The 17,752-nt window shown below is 36.4% G+C and overlaps 1 protein-coding gene across 2 annotated transcripts in view; it reads right to left on the bottom strand.

Moving 5' to 3' along the window:
• The window catches only part of LOC133778015 (uncharacterized), a 53,858-nt gene that overhangs the window by 24,553 nt on the left and 11,553 nt on the right, over positions 1–17,752 (bottom strand). For both annotated transcript variants that reach the window (XM_062217816.1, XM_062217817.1), the window contains 12 exons: positions 16,756–16,920; positions 16,607–16,681; positions 16,081–16,527; positions 15,639–15,992; positions 15,393–15,524; positions 14,926–15,039; positions 14,584–14,768; positions 14,372–14,480; positions 13,131–13,274; positions 5,514–5,807; positions 4,159–4,818; positions 3,846–4,037 (listed from right to left, as the gene is read on the bottom strand). In XM_062217816.1, the coding sequence (XP_062073800.1) occupies positions 3,846–4,037; positions 4,159–4,818; positions 5,514–5,807; positions 13,131–13,274; positions 14,372–14,480; positions 14,584–14,768; positions 14,926–15,039; positions 15,393–15,524; positions 15,639–15,992; positions 16,081–16,527; positions 16,607–16,681; positions 16,756–16,920 (2,871 nt within the window). The remainder of the gene's footprint in view (positions 1–3,845; positions 4,038–4,158; positions 4,819–5,513; positions 5,808–13,130; positions 13,275–14,371; positions 14,481–14,583; positions 14,769–14,925; positions 15,040–15,392; positions 15,525–15,638; positions 15,993–16,080; positions 16,528–16,606; positions 16,682–16,755; positions 16,921–17,752) is intronic.

Genomic DNA, 17,752 nt, shown 5'->3' with positions numbered 1-17,752 from the left:
GAGCATTTTTCAAGAGAAATTCCACATAAAGAATCAGGTATTTCTGTTACCACACCTCTTATCTCTGAAAATAGTTACTTTATGCCTATCACAAAAGAAGACATGGAGGACCTGCCTATAGCCAAAAGAAAAGGAGTTTGAAGTTGTACACAACATCCCATACATAAATTCCTGTCGTATGGAAAGCTGACGAAGCACTACAAAGCTTTTGCAACAGGTTTGGATAAGATTACCATTCCTAGAACCATTTATGAAGCACTGAGTTCCAAAGAATGGAAAGAGGCAGTATATGCAAAGATGGATGCATTGACGAACAATGGTACATGGGAGCTTGTGACACGACCGAAGGATATCAAAACAGTAAGTTCTAAATGGGTGTTCTCTGTAAAATACCATGCTGATGGGAGTATTGACCGCTTTAAGGCGCGACTAGTGGCACGTGGCTTTACTCAAACATATGGTGTTGATTATATGGAGACATTTGCTCCCATTGCAAAGCTCAATACAGTAAGAGTTCTCTTGTTGCAACAATACAGTTAGAGTTCTCTTGTCTCTTGCGGCTAATCATGATTGGCCACTCTATCAACTAGATATTAAAAATGCCTTCTTAAATGCGAATCTTGAAGAGGAAGTTTACATGACTACCACAAGGATTTAGTACTGAACTAAATGTTGGAAAAGTATGTAAACTAAAGAAGTCGCTCTATGGATTGAAGCAATCACCTAGAGCTTGGTTCGATATGCTTGGGAAAGTAGTAAAGAAATGTGGTTATAAGCAGGGGCAAGCAGATCACACCTTGTTCTTCAAACGGTCTAAACATGGACAGTTGGTCGTTCTAATCGTATATGTGGATGACATCATCTTGACTGGAAATGACAGCCACAAGTTACAAGCAATCAAGGAAGATTTAGCAAGAGAATTTGAAGTTAAAGATCTGGGCAAGCTACGATATTTCTTGGATATGGAAGTGGCTAGAACAAGTAAAGGTATTTCCGTCTCACAAAGGAAATACACTCTAGATTTGCTAAAGGAAACCGGAATGCTTGGTAGTAAGCCTGCTGCTACACTCGTGGAAGTGAATCACAAGTTCCTCCAAAATAAAGAATATGCTCCAATAGAAAAAGAACAATACCAAAGGTTAGTAGGAAGACTAATCTATCTCTCACACACTAGGCCAAATATAGCCTTTGCAGTCAGTCATGTAAGTCAGTTTATGCATTCTCCCAACAAGGAACATCTGCTGGAATCTGCTGGCACTGAATAGAATCCTTCAATACTTGAAGATGACTCCTGGAAAAGGATTATTTTTTGGTAAAAGGGAGAATAGAACAGTTGAGATTTTCACCGACACTGATTGGGCTGGTTGCACTAAAGACGGGAGGTCCACAACAAGTTATTGTTCGACGGTCTAGGGTAACTTGGTAACTTGGAGAAGTAAAAAACAGAGTGTTGTGGCTAGAAGTAGTGCAGAAGTTGAACTAAGAGCGTTGGCACTAGGCACATGCGAGCTACTGTGGATAAAAAGAGTACTGGCAGAGCTAGGAATGGAGACACAACTAACAATGAAGTTGTACAGTGACAACAAAGCTACTATAAGCATGGCTCATAACCACGTTCATCATGATCAAACGAAGCACATAGAGATTGATAGACATTTCATAAACGAGAAGATGGAGAATGGAATAATCTGTATTGTGTTTGTGCCTACTAAACAACAAATAGCTGATGTACTCACCAAAGGGCTGACTCAACAAAAGTTTGACGATTTTTTAAGCAAGTTGGGCATGATAAATATCTACGCACCAACTTGAGGGGGAGTGTTCAATATGATACGCATATTAGTTTTAATATTATTCATAATATTATTAGGTTCTAGAATAGGTCTGGCTGGAAAAGTGGCTTAGTTGTAACAACCCTAGGTTTAAGGAATATTAACGTTAAAGGCTTATTGTATAGTTATTTAAGGAGCTCTTCAGTTTGTATTATTCAGTTTAAGTGAATAAAAAAAGATTTTTTCTTTTCCTCTCATTGATTTCATTTATACTTGATAGTAAACACCCATCTGCACCCTACAATGTTTTTATCAGGTGGCAATTCCACTAGGCTCCAAGTGTTATTTTGTTTCAATGCTTTCATCTCTTCAAGTACAGTTGCTTTTCATTTGGGAACACCAAGAGCTTCTTCAATATTCTTGGGAATAAGAACACTTGAAAAATTGGAGGTGAAAGCTTTGAATGAAGATGATAGATTAGAATAAGAAATAAACTTGGGATAGGATGTTGGGTACAAGACCTAGTCCATTTGCTCAACGCAATAGGGACATCTAGATCAGAATTAGGATTTGAATAATAATTACTTGCCACATTTGAAGATGGGAGGTTCTATCGCCGAATCTGGCTCTTGACTGTGATGAGGAATCATGACTTGGTTATTTCTTTGAGAGACATTTCTTCTAGTGTAGACACGTAGCTCTTGTTGTTGATTCAACTCGAGAAGACTTGTCCTTGTTTCCATGACTGGTTCAAGTTGACTATTTGGAGTGAGAGTAGGTGGAGCTAGAGTAGAACCAGGAACGACTAAACCATTAGGAAGACGAATTGGAGTAGAAATAGGGACAACTGAACCATTCGAACGAGAAGGAGATGGAGTTGGTGACTTTTGATAATCACTATGTTGCTAAGTTTGTGTCCAATTCTTGTCAATTTCAGGAACTAACATCGAGGAGGACGATTGGTTGTGCTAGGATTCATGATGGACTTTATTTCTTTTAGACAACTGCTTCTTTCACTTAGGTTTCTTCAAACAATCTATTAATCAATTCCTGCCATATTAGTCGAAATGGGTACCCAATCCAACTGCGAGTTTCTTAAAGAAATTAAGAAATTCACCACCACAGGCACTATAGCCTCCTCTATGTCTACTGAGGAAAAAAAATCTTAGAATATCTACTCTCTTACACCCATTGAGACTTGGAATTGGATTATGATGAATGGCCCTCATCTTTTAATATCAACTTGTGCAATTTAGAACTAGATTCAGAGAATTTAAAAATAGGGAGAGAGATTCTTTCCTCCCTCAATCTATCTAACCATATGGAAGAAACTTTCATTTTATCAAGTACCCCAATTCTACCAATGCTAACCCATCTGTCAACCCTAATGTCACCAAATAATTCTAGATTCCACCTTTTTTTAGGGGATTTTTTAAACTTACGAGTTTGCTAAATTTGAGCCATTCAACCTTAAGAAACTAACCAAAGTTTTTGATAGACCTCCAATATGTGTTACTTATAATAGGACGGGTAAATCAATCTAAAGTGTTGAGAGGGCAAGATGGCAATTGTAACTGAGAGTAGTGGAGCATTGGAGTGGTTTGTGTTACTGATTCGATTAAGGGAGGGTATATGCAGTAAGGTACAGAAGGGTGTGAGGCATGTTGGATTAGAATCCACTGGTGCATGCCAAAGAGTTGTGAGGAGCTTATAGTTCGAGGTGTATCAGGAGAAAGAAGCAAAAAAAGCATTGTGGAAACCAGGGATAGCGGCTGTGTGGTGGGCAATATGGCTGGAACAGAATAATCCAAGAGGGGAAGCTCCAATGGTCAGACATGTGGTTTGTTCCCTAATTTATGAATTTTACTTTCCTTCCATTAACCAGTCTTCAGTGTTTTAGTTTTTCTTGCATATTCTGTTTTACTGAGCAACAACAAGCAAGCAGTAGCAGCAACTATGAAAATCTTCATGAATCCTAATTCAAGAATCAAAGAAATAACAAAGCATAGAAATTTCTCTACAAACAAAAAAAAAAAATAACAGATCATTTGAGAAAGTTAAGCAACGAAGAACCTGCAACTCAATAATAAATTCAGTTGACCTCTCAGCTGAAATACTCTGAGATGGTAGCTCATTGACAGGCCCCCTTGCAGAGTCTTGGATAGAACTTTCATTACCACCCTCCCTATAGACATGATCATCTTCTGATGCTGAATAACTACTGTTGCTACCGAGAGAAATACATGAATCTAAATGCAGTCCATTCTGCAGTAAAAGTATTCATAGAATTGAAACAAAAAACAAGAAAGTGACTCAGCAATGAAAAGCGGTTAGACTATTATTGAGAACAGGAAACAAGAAAAAAAAATGTTCTAAGGAATAATACCTTGATAACAATGTTCTTGAATTGTAACTTTTTCCCCCTGCCCACATATATTATAGCCTCCGTGCTGGGTGCTGTAAGATTGAATCCTTGCCTATCTTTCAAATCTAGTATTCCACCACCACCATCATAAACAAAATGATCATATCTCTCATCGTCAACCACTAAAGGTCTTTGAGGAGAGAAAGAGACTTTAGCAGATGGTTGCTTATAAACTGACTCATTGAGAATCAAAGCATCAATTACTTGAAAAGATTGTGAGCCTTCTTCATTATTCATCACACTGCCAATTGTTGGAACAAAAAATTCAACAACAGCAAGCAGGAAATCAAGTGCAACAAGCAATTGTGGCCTTTGGATGCATAACGAAACAAATGTTGAAAGCTTGTTAAGTTTAACATCGAGAATAAGCATTGTAAAATCAAGTTTTGCAACACTGTCCGTCGTAATATTCTGATCATATTTCTGCTGTATTTCATTATCACCATTGCTAGAGGATGAATGCAAAGGACTGGAACCAATGTTCTCAGGCTTTCCTATTGCCAATCTGAATTCTTGGTCAGTTCCTTCACGATCATCACATACAGTGAAACCCTTCAATGTAGCTGAGAGAGAACCTTCTTCAACTGAACTAGACTTGTATAGTAGCCATGCACCACTAACCTGCATGACAGAGTGGTCAGTGATCAGGTAAAAGTATTGTTGGTTCATCAAATAATAATGATAGCAATAATATAATAGTAAGTAGAACAAATATAACGCAGCAATACTCCCTTCTAGATTTAACCTAGAGACCAAGTAAGGGGTGAAACAGTAACAATAATGATAGAGCTAAAGACCAGAACACCTCAAGAAGATTGGTGCTCTAAAGAGAACTCACAGAAAGATATATAACCGGTTAGAATAATAAAATACTCCTTAGAACATGCTCAACTTAAGATAAATCTCACCCACTATCTTTAGAACAAAAGGCAAAACTCATGTTACAAAGTAGAATAAGAAAATAATACAAAGACAATTTGAATATTTACTGTGTCGTAATATTTCTATCGAAAAATGATGCAGAATCTTTACTTTATGTCCAGCTGCTTCAATATTATCTGTTGGCTTGCCCAAATTGGCCCATAATTTTTTTTTTTTTGAAAGAAATGAGACTGGTTTTATTAAGATTGTTAAGAACAGCACTTAAACAATGGAAAATTCTAAAGGAACTTGCACACCAAACAACTTCAAAACTGAAAAATTCCAAGGATCTACATGTTCAATGAAATAGAGGGAAAATAACGTGCAATCGATTTAGAAACAGAAAATTCTTCAAAAAAATAATAAAAGGAAACAAATGTATTAGTTCAATTTACCTGCACTGTGGCCAGTGGTGCATCTCTTGCCATTGCTGTATATAACCGCAATTCAACAAGACCAATGAATACAGATACTTTTGTCACAATCCAGACTTCTCCATTTGCACTTTGAGATTCGAGAACACCTATATCATGAGGAATGATAGGTTCTGCTTCTACGACATCAACAGGAGTGACAGAATTGTGATTTAATTGAGGAATAGCACGTGGAGTCTCAGAGATATTAGACACTGCACATTCAGTAATAATGTGGTATTCCTTGTTTGAGAGAGCTGCTTTCAGTTCTTCTATCTGAGAGCACAAGTTTAAAAGTAGTCAGATAAGTCCTGTATATATACACACACACATATATATATTGTAGATTTATCATGAAATTATGTATATATCTTGTATTTATTCGGTATCAATCCTTTAGGGAACCGAAATATTAGAGAAATATTTTTTTCCCTAATTTTTAGGAGTTTAGTTGACCTAGGTTAATTGTACAGCTTATTGTATACGGTTGTAATAGGTATTTCTCTTTGTTGAATAAACATATGGTTATTCTAAAATCTACATGGCACCAGAGCCACCATTACCCTAAATTGTTTTCTCTTCTTTTTTTCGCATCTGTTCTTCTCACACATCAAACCATCATGGCTACCGAGAAGGTAATAGGACCTGCCCCAGTAATTCAATAAACCAGAAACAATAAACCAGAACAGACAATAATAAGCAATAAAACAGTAACCAAAGAGTGAATAATTCTGAAGCTTTATTGAAGGAAAATATGAGTTTCATACAAGCACAGAGAAAAAGATCTCCATGATGCCAGAATTCTCTTAATTCTTGCATAACTAATTACTAGCTTCCTTTTCCCACTAATAGGCTACTCAGTACCCAAATTGCCCCTCTAACAAACTACCCTCCACGTCACCCATCAAATGACCCAGCCTACCCTTGGCCTTTGTGTCCCGACCCCCTCCTAGTGTATGTGAACCGAATCATAGGCTTATCAAGCCTATCAGAAGGAAAGCCTAACTTCAGATGCATCCTCCCACCCCTTCACCCTCTCTAATCCGACTAACTCAACTGTTTCTTCCTCTCACGGTACTAAGGCTGTCTCTCTGGTCACCAGGCACAAATTCAATGGCCATAACTATCTCCAATGGTCACAGTCTGTGATGATGTACATCGGTGGAAAAAGGAAGGAAAATACCTCATAGGGGAGATCGAGGCTCCAAAATATAAAACATGAAGGGCAAATAATCACATGATTAAGTCGGAGAAAATTTTCTTCAATATTCAATAGCCAAGGAACTTTGGGATGCTATCAAAGACTCCTATTCAAGTTTTAAAAATACATCAGAATTATTCGAGATTGAAGCCACCCTTTATGATCTCCGCCAAGAAGATACCTCGATCACACTATTTCAATACTCTGACTTGTTATTGGCAGCAATTGGACTTGTTCGAAACTTATTCTTGGAAATGTACTGAAGAGACTACTCTAAGCAGAGAACTTTCAAGTTTCTTCATGGCCTCAATAAGGATCTCGATGCAATAAGGAGTAGAATCATGAGTATCAAGCCTCTTCCTAAAGTCAAAGAAGCATTCTCAGAGGTTCGGCATGAAGAAAGCAGAAAGAAGGTCATGATGGGCTCTTCCACTCTTCCATCTAATCAAGAATCCTCGGCCCTTGCTGCCCGAGGACAATTCCAAGGTGCCAATCAGGACAATCGATAACAGAAGGGACGTCCATGGTGTGATCACTATTGTAAGCCTGGACATTTCAGAGAAACATGTTGGAAAATTCATGGAAAGCATGATGATTGGAAGCCAAAGTCATGGAAAGACAAGGAGAGTCATGGGAATGTTGTTGCCACTTCAAGTACCACTGCTGAAGGAAAAGGGAATGGATCAAATTTGTCACCGTTCACTAAAGCACAATTAGAGGCACTTCAGAAACTCCTAAGTTAGTCACAGACAACCTCACGGCAGAAAACTACACCTGATACAAGGTTGTTGGCTGTAAAAGGTAATCATTCAGTAGCTCTCGTTGTCAATAAAAGACCTACTAACCCCTGAATTCTTGATTCTAGAGCCTCAGATCATATGACAAGAGATGCAAATATTTTTTTGAGTTTCACACAAGTCCAAAGCATCATACAGTGAAAATAGCAGACGGTGCATCCTCTAAGGTTGAGGGTTCGAGTTCAGTAAAAATAAATCATAACTTAACTCTCACTTCTGTTCTCTATATGCCTAAATTGGATTGTAATTTACTGTCTATTAGTAAATTTACTCGTGGCCTCAATTATGTGACTAAGTTTTGTTCACCATTGTGGCGGATGTTCTCGGTAGTTTGGTGAACAAAGCCAAGGCATCTTCAGTATTCAGAGGCTTTTTGGTGGGTAAGGATAAGGTAGAAGTAAGCCATCTTCAATTCGCTGATGATACAGTATTTTTTATTAATGATGGGGTATCTCTTCAAGCACTGCTAGATATTCTCAAGGCTTTTTCGGCTAGCTCATAATTGCAAATTAATTTGTAAAAGTGTCAATTGTTAGGGCTTAACATGGCGGAGGATGTTGTGATTTCACGTGCTACAATAATTGGTTGTGAGATTGGAAAATGGCCAATGAAGTACTTAGGTCTTCCATTGGGAGACAATCAAAGAACAAAACTTTGAAATCAAAAAACAGAAAACAATGTCAAACAGGCCCTTAGTGTTAATGATGTTCTTCAACATCGCCGTCCTTATCAGTGCCGTCCTTATCAGTGCCTATCTCCTAGTTGGTGTGTTTGTTGTAAAAGGGGGGTCGAATCTATAAGTCACCTTTTTTTGTTTTGTGAGTTGGCTCAGTCATTATGGTCAAGAGTGTGGGGTGAGTTTGGCTTGAGTTGATGCCTTCCACCTTCTTGTTCTCAGATGTTATGTTGTGATTTAGTGGGGGATAAGCGTTTGAATAAGCTGTGGAGGGCTATGATGTTGGCTTGTTTTTGGGCAATATGGTTAGAACAGAATAGCATAATTTTTTATGAAAAGTCTTGCCATTGGGATATCATTTGGGAGAGGATTAAGTTTTGGATTGTAACTTGGGTGTATCGCACAAAGGGTTTTGAGGGGTTATCCTTCTTAGATCTCTCTAGGGAGTGGAGAAGTTTTTTGTTTGTGTAGTTGGAGTTGTTTTGTTTATGTTTTTTTTGTTTGTACCACGGTTTTCCTCCGCCATAAGTGAAGGTTATTTATATGAGAGAGGGGGCCTGACCTAGTGTTTGGTCTCTATCTCCTTTTTTTCAAAAAAAAAATCCATTGAAAAGTCTTCTATTCAAGAAAAGTGATAGTAGAGAGATCAAAGTCTACACTGATGCAAACTAGGCAGAAGATGTAACAAACAGGAGGAGTACTTCAGGATATTACTCCTTTGTTTGGGGTAATCTAGTAACATGGAGAAATAAGAAACACTAAGTTGTGGTGTTTGTCAAGGGATTTGGCTGAAAAGATTACTTGGTGAACTAAGACTCTTTGTGAGGAGTATAAAAATGTTTTGTGATAATCAGGCTGCCATTAGTATTGCTAAAAATCCTTTTCATCATGACAGAGCAAAACATATTGAGACAGATACTTTATCAAAGACTTTAAACAACCGATGTTCTTACCAAGGCTCTTCCTAGGACTACTTTTGAAGAGTTATGCAAGCTGGGAATGTTTGATGTACATAACCCAGCTTGAGGGGTGTGTAGATTTATGATGAAATTATGTTATATATCTTGTATTTATTCGGTATCAAATCTTTAGGGAAACCAAGTTATTAGAGAAATATTTTATTTCCTAATTGTATATTCCTGATTTTTAAGAGTTTAGTTCACCTAGGTTAATAGTACAGCTTATTGTATACGGTTGTAATCTGCCTATTAATAGGTAATTCTCTTTGATGAATAAACATACAATTATTCTAAAATCTACAATATATTTGTATAAATAAAACTCGTATTAAATGTGAAAACATATAAAATTTTAAGTCCACACTAGGAAAGTGTTGCAACATAGAACTCCAACCCCTTTTGTAATGTTAACACTATATGTGACGTGCATTTTTTTTATTGACTCCTCATCTAACCCTATAATATTTTAGGAACAAGAAACTATAACAATTGTTTTGTAGATACTCAAGAGGAACTCAAACCTGGGAGCAAATCACATGCCTCATTGTTTGAGCTGCTCTTGGAGAAGGAAGAACTAGATGAATGTGAGCATTATAGCTATCTACAGGTCTATTTGGTTGGAAGAGAATAGGAGGATCTTTTTTCTTTTTTTTTTGAAAAGATGAGTCAGAGGTCAGAAAGACCTCCTCTCAAAATCAATTATAACCCTCACTTCTGGAGGAGGAATACCGGGGAAACAAAAATAAGACAAAAACAAGGCCCTAGAAAAAGAACCAGAACAAAAAGATTAAGACCACAAATACATCCATTCCCTACAAAGATCCAAAAAGAAAACATCCTCAAATCCTTTCGACCTATAAACCCAGGTAGCCACCCAGAATCTAATTTTATCCCAAAGAGAATCAACAGAACAAGAGGACTCATCAAAGATCTTGCTATTTCTTTCCAGCCAAATAACCCAAAAAGTTGCCATGACTGTACTTTGCCAAAGACGAGCCATTCTTTTCTCTCCCTCTAGTTGACACAAGAACAGTTGCGAACACGAAGAAGGCATACACCAAGATACCCCAAACTCTTTTAACACTTTACTCCACAAAGCCGTGGAGGATGAGCATTCAAGGAAAAGATGGGTAATTGATTCACCATTGTTTTTACAGCAAACACACCAACTTGGTGACAAATATTGAAAAGGTCTTCTTTTCTGCAAAATGTCGAAGACACTTAATTTATTCGAAAATAACAGCCAGCCAAACACCTTCACTTTGTAAGGGTCCACACTCTTCCATAACCGCTTAACCCAAGGTAACTCTGGACCTAAATTAGCACAGGACAAAGATTGAAATGCAGTCTTGCAATTGAAAACTCCACTAGAATCTGGAATCCAAATCCTCTTATCCTCCAAAATCTGGGGTAAATCTACAAACTTAACCAAATTAAACAACTCAACCAAACTTGGAATCTCCCAATCAAAAAGATTCCTTCTGAATCTAAAGTCCAAGCAACGGCCTTCTGAACTGTTGATCTCCTCCCCCACTAACACGTCCTTAATCAAATAATTCTTGGCCTCCGATACCCTGAACAAATCTGGGTATTTCAGTTTGAAAGATGAATCACCAATCCAAACATCCTCCCAAAAACGAATTCTATCTCCCCTTCCTACTTTAAAATAAACCAAGGTTCTATACTCCTCATACAAAGACGAGATGTCTTTCCAAGGGCCACGAGTCGAAAATCTTCCTCCAACATTAGTGTCCCAATGGCCCCCATCACTCCCATATCTGCTTCTGACCACCCTATGCCACAAAGAAGTACTCTCCATAGGAAACCGCCACAACCACTTGAAAAGAAAAGCCTTGTTCCGCAGCGCTAAATTTCCAATACCCAAGCCCCCGTGACTACGTGATTTACAAACTTCGTTCCAAGATACCAAGTGGTCAGCCCCTGAATGTTCTGCCCCTTCCCACAAGATATCCCGCATCAGCTTTTCTATAATCCCCACCACACTCTTAGGGATACAGAACAAAGACAAATAATAAACGGGGATTGAAGACAAAACTGATTGAATAAGAGTCAATCTGCCACCTCTAGACAAAAAAGCGCTCTTCCAAGAATCCAAACGATTAGCACATTTCGAAATAACAGGCTCCCAAAAACCCTTGGAACGAGGAGAATCCCCCAAAGGAAGACCCAAATACTGAATTGGCCATTGACCTAACTCACAACCTATCTCTTTAGCTTGTCGTTCCACGATCTCCTTATTCAAATTGATTCCCAACAATTGACATTTCTGCAGATTGATAGATAATCCAGACACCACACTGAACACCTTGAGAATATCCAAAAGTACAACCAAAGACTCCTCATCGTTCACAAAAAATATCGTATCATCGGCAAACTGAAGATGACTGACATCCACTTTATCCTTTCCTACTGAAAAACCTCTTAAAGCTTAATTACTTTGAGCCGTATCAATCATTCTTCCCAGAACATCTGCTACCAGAGTGAACAAGAACGGGGATAAGGAATCCCCTTGCCGCAGACCCTGTGAACCTTTGAACTTACCCCTTGGACGACCATTTAAAAATATTGAAAAAGAAGTGGAGGAGAGACAACCACGAATCCACCTTCTCCAGAGATCGCCAAACCCTTTCTTTTTCATAACTAAATCCAGGAATCCCCAATCCACGCAATCATAAGCCTTAGTGAAATCAATTTTGAAAACCCAACCCTTCCTACCCTTGCTCCTGTACTCCTCTACTGCCTCATTTGCTATCAAAACTGTATCCAAAATTTGCCTACCTTCTACAAAAGCTCCTTGCGATTCCGCAATTGTGTCCGAAAGACCCCCCCTAAGTCTATAAGCCAACACCTTAGATATTACTTTGTAAAGACTAGTCACCAGGCTAATAGGCCTATAATCCCTCACGCGGCAACTATTTAATTTCTTAGGAATAAGACAAATGAACGTTTCATTAGTCCTTCCATGAATGATTCCGTCCTTGAAAAAATCTTGAAAGACTGCGAGAAGATCATTTTTGACAACATCCCAATTATTCTGATACACAGCCATGGAGAAACCATCTGACCCCGGGGACTTAGATCCATCACAAGCGAAAACCGCTTGTTTGATTTCATCTTCCTCGAAAGGCCGCTCTAAAAAGGAAGCCATAACTACTGAGATCGGTGACCACGAAATGCCCTCCACTCCAATCCATTCTCTGGGGACCGCTGAATACAAAGCAGAATAGAAAACCAAAATAGCCTTTTCAATATCCTCATCTTCAACCCAAACAGTACCATCTTCTTCCTCAATCCTAGAGATAAAGTTCCTTGCTTTCCGCGCACTAAGGATGCTATGGAAAAGTTTGGAATTAGCATCCTCTTCCTTGGCCCATTGATTCACTTTAAACCAAACACTCCTTTCCTCCTCAAAGACAATCTACTGCCATTCTTCCTTTACCTTAGAACGCTCCTTTCGAAAATGGTCGTTCCACGATCCCCCCTAGAATAGGAGGATCTTTGAAGACATGGGGAATTATGAGTGGGTTGCCATTTTGATTAATGATTCTAAAAAATTTAAGAATTGTTTGTTTTCAGATTTACTTGACATTTGAAGTTCCTTCTCTTCTTGTAACCTAAAGATGATAATTTGATAAGATAGTTCTTGTTTATTACCAAAAAAATATTGGCTTTCTTGAATAGAGTACAATTTCTTCTTTTGTAGTGTAAGGTGGAATTATTTTCGAGTTCCTGGATTAAGTTTGTTTAGATAAGGAGTTTACATTATGAGTTTTTTCCTTTTTCCTTAGCTTTCATGCTGCTTTAAATGAGAATGGACTGCTTAGCTTTGTGTTACTTATCACAAGCATAATGTATGTTGACATAAATTGACAATCACAAGAGAAACAACAATAATGTTTTGCTTCAAAAATCAGCCCAAATAACATGCAAGGTAAAATGCATCACCTTAATTTTGATTTCTGTGTTGGGTATTTGATGTAAAAGATCTCGAAGTGATCTCTGAATCACGATAGAGATCCCCCTCACATCATGAATAATGCTTTCCCCTAGATCTGTACCAGTGCCAACATTCAGATGAATGTCCTCAACCTGCATCCCAAATCAAAGAAGATCAAACATGCACATACGTAAACTAAGAAAATCAGTTCATATAGCAGAAGCAACCAAAATTATATGCTAGTTACAGCAAGTAGGATTATACAGAATTTAAAGTTATAAGAAAGTGTAATATTATCAAAATAAATAAATAAATAAAGGAATATTTGCCACGAAAATACATAAATTGTTTTAAAAGTTGCACTTGATACATCAATAAATTTTTTACAGAAAAATTACCTTCTATCACACATCATTTGCAGCCGTTGGTACCTCATTATTAATTATAATCCAAAATTCAAATAATTATGTCAAAAGTACTTAAGTTATAATAAAAGTTGCAGCTAAGTTGTTAGTGGCATTTCAATACCTAAAAAAGATTTCTCCACCTCTTGAAAACAATTATAAACAAATCTTCTAATTTAAAAATTAAAAATGCCAAATCAAAGAATTAAAATTAAAATCTTATAAAATAAAATTTTAATTTAGGTTATTTCAATTTAAAACATTCAAAATCAAAATAACGACAAAAAACTTCACTAAAAAATAATTATGAGCTTATAAATTTTTTAGATGGTAATTAGATATTACTTTTGTTTATAAATTTATTTGAAAAAAATATATAATAATGATGATAATAATATATAATCCTCATACATAAAAATAACTAGAACTTAGAAATTTATTTGAGTTTAATATAATTTAAGTTATTTTTTTCTATTTTTTATTCTTATTTTAGTATTTTTTAAAAATATATATTTAAATTAGAGTTAGAAGAATTTTTTTAATTGTTTTAAGAGATGGACAAATAAAAAGATTTAGGTACTTATAAACAACTTTTATACCAACTTACATACTTATATGCAGCTTACAAAAAACTTTAGGTATTTTTTGCCGTAATTATTCAAATTTTAGATGAGACTTAAAAACAAGGTACCAAAGGCTTCAACAAATGTGTGACAGAAGGTAATTTTGCTGTAAAAAAAAAGAATATTTAGATATTTAAATACAACTTTAAGAATAATTTAACTATTTTCACCACAAATATCCCAAGAATAAAATTGAGTAATATGACTGTAATTAATGTTTACCTGAATTGTTAATACTTCCAAATGCACAGCATTAATTTCAGTTTTACTTCCAAAACACCATTCAAAGGTATTCTGGACTGTTATATGAACAATGTCCAACTTCAAGTAGCTGTTAATCAGAAAGTTAAAAAGAAAACGTAGCATGAGTATAAACTATACATAGTCATCAGAAAAGGAAGTTAACAAAATTATGTTTCTAAACATCAACTTACTCAAGGCTGTCAGTTCTTCGGGGCATTAATATTATGGGCTGTCTAAGAGAAACATCTAATTTCACTGCAGGTGATCCTTCAATTTCACTAGTTGTAAACCACCTCTCTGAATTTGTTAGCTGATCTTTCAGTTTGGCCACTCCTTTTGAATCGTTGGGAACGAGGCCCATAAAGTAACCAACAACCTAAATAACATTTCAGATACACATGAGAAGCAGAATAAAAATAAGTATATTATCTTTTTGAAGCAAAACATTGAATTTGTATCGAGGATAGAGGGTTATACAAGAAGACTGAAGAATAAGACAATGAAAATGAAAACCGAATATATGACTATTTTACCTCCTGTATAAAGCGATTCAAGTATACAATTCGTACTTCTGAAAGCTCTCCAAAGAAACTATACTCATAACCTCTATAGTCTTCATCGCCAGTACTGAATGAAGTAAAATCCAACTGCATGATAGCAAACAAAACATGATAGGAAAAAAAAAAAAAGCCAAGAACACAGCAAAACATGACACCTAATCTAAAATGCAAATGCCATTTTTTGTTTCAAACAAAATTACGGAACTTTCCTACAGCCTTCATATGACATTGCACTGCAATTCTCCACCCATTTCAGATTATCCACTACATTGATAAATAAGAAACAGAGGAAAGCATCTGTCTAATGTCATTTCACTAATTTCTCTTATCAGACACATAAAAATTACAATTTCACATGATTTAATTTTTCTTGCAAACTTGACATTGTTAAGAGAATTTAGAGTTTCCTTTTGCCAACTTTAATACGAGAGAGAGGGTACCTCAACAAATGAACTGCCTCCAGGATTCCTCATATCACATGCCCAAAAATACATATGATTTTCTGGAAGACTGTCATCGCTAATTCTAAGATTTCCAAGGGATGCCTTAATACTAAACGAGGATGGAAACACCTTTAGAAAAAATTAAAAAAAAATGCTGTAAGAATTATCAGACCAAACCTATACCAAAACAACTGTAAATAAAAAGACTGGAATTTTAAAAGGAAAAAAAAAAGATAAAGAAACCTTGATATCCATAAGCAAATTATCTTGTGAGAGACTTGAAAGCTTGGTTTCATCTTCATTCAGCAACAAGATCTGAGCACGCTTCATATTCAGGGTAATATTAAACACAACTCTAGACTTCCCCTTTCCTAGCAAACCTTTAACAACAGCCTCCTGAGTAGTTGTTGAAAGCTGTTCATGTTCATCAATCATGTCATTTTTAGGGATGCCATGTTTTGCAACTGTTCCAGGGGAATTGTCACTGAATGACTCACAGCTTTCATCCTCAGCATTGATGGCATTAACAAATTCCATAATGGCAAGAATTGTTGGTCTACGACAGAAAAATGACAAGGTAGCTAGGGTGATGGTGACCTGAAATGACATTTTAAGAATTATTATTTAACAACTGTGTATTAAACTAAAATCAGAACCTAACATTTACACTAACAAACACACCCACCTGTGCATCTATATTATTATATCTAGGAGAATTTTGATCACAGATGACTATCTGAGCTTTCACAAAACTATCCATTACATCAGTGTGAACAACATCATCAGTTGTTTCAAGGACGTCTTGAGGGAGAAGACCAGAAATATGGGTAAAACTAGGAAGCTTATAAGACAAACTTTCAGATTTGAGAAACCTTTGGCTGTCAAAAGAATCAACCAAATTCTCTTGTGCTTCATAGAACTTATCATCGCCTTCACTTGACTCTAAATCATTGCTTTCAGAACTGTGATTCCTCTCATCAACAAATGTTGAATATGCATCTTTACTCCCAATAAAGGATCTGGCAACATAGCACAGTCGAGACGGATTGCTAAGGGAAACTAAATCTTCAATCTCCAAAGATTTCAAGACAGTACCAATGAACATATCATGTGCTCTTATGGATACTTCAACCTATTATCCAAAATACAAAAAATTGAGTAGGAACATCAAAACAGCAGAAAATTGGAACAAAATTAAACAGCTATTTCACCTGACCACCAATAGCTCGAAATTCGAATAAGCGACTCTCTTCTGTTAGGAGCACTTTAAAGAAACTGTGGTCATGCTAGAAAAGAGCAGTTCATCTGTCAGATTTGTCCATTGCAAGGCAACTTATATCATTATGAAGTTTAAAGTTACCTGATCACTATAACTGAAGCAGACCTTCAATTCATCAAGAACGCCAGTAATAAATATTTTTTCCATCTCTAATAGACCAATGGCTTTATTTTTGTCATCAAGCTCAATTTCTGAATCATCAGCATCTGATGAAGTTTCAGATAGAGTAGTTATAGGAGCAGAAGCCTGCATAAAAATCATAGCAAGTGTTCTCTTATTCAAATTTATTATAATAAAACAAAGTCACGGCCAGTTACAGTTTTTTATGAGACAACCATCACACAGTGCCTCCTAAACCAGTTTTCATCTATATACTATACAAATTTTCCTAACTTTAGTTGTCCCTCAAGGGGATTCATCATGGTTGAAGAAAGTTAGACACCAACGTTGTACTACATTTTAAAATAAAAAATCTTCAGACAAAAGCAGTATACATCACTTTTAAATATTATCCACGCCCCGACAATTCTTTAGTCAATAATGGGTAAAAAAAAACTGTTATTTTTTAAAGAGAAAAACATATATTTACATTTATATATATGACGATCTTTGATGGATTGCTCGTATAGTCTCACTATGGAGTAGATTGCTGAGAGAGTTTGGCATCCAGTGGTGTATGCCCCAAAATTGCAGACAGTTGCTGTCTTGCAAGCTACGAGGAACTTCTAGGCTGTGGTCAGCATCAGCAGCAGTATTAGCTATTATTTGGGAGAAAGGAATGGTAGGACATTTGAAAACATAGAAAACAAAGCGAGGACTTGTGGGAGAAGGTCAAATTCTGGGTTGCATCATGGGTTTATAAAACCAAAGGTTTTGTTGACCTTTCCTTCCAAGATCTCAGCAGAGAGTGGGGCTGTATCTTGCTCTAAGATACTAAACATTTGGCTTAGGAATTTTGATGTCTAATTGTATTACTTTTTGTACTGAAAGTCTTAAGTCTCATTTGTTACAGGAACTATTCTTATTGTATTAATCTTTTGTTACCACAGTTTTCCTCTGCCACAAGTAAGGCTCCCTA

The sequence above is a fragment of the Humulus lupulus genome, chromosome 5, assembly GCF_963169125.1.
Source record: "Humulus lupulus chromosome 5, drHumLupu1.1, whole genome shotgun sequence".
Lineage (NCBI taxonomy): Eukaryota > Viridiplantae > Streptophyta > Magnoliopsida > Rosales > Cannabaceae > Humulus > Humulus lupulus.
This window is presented reverse-complemented; position numbering and strand designations above follow the sequence as displayed.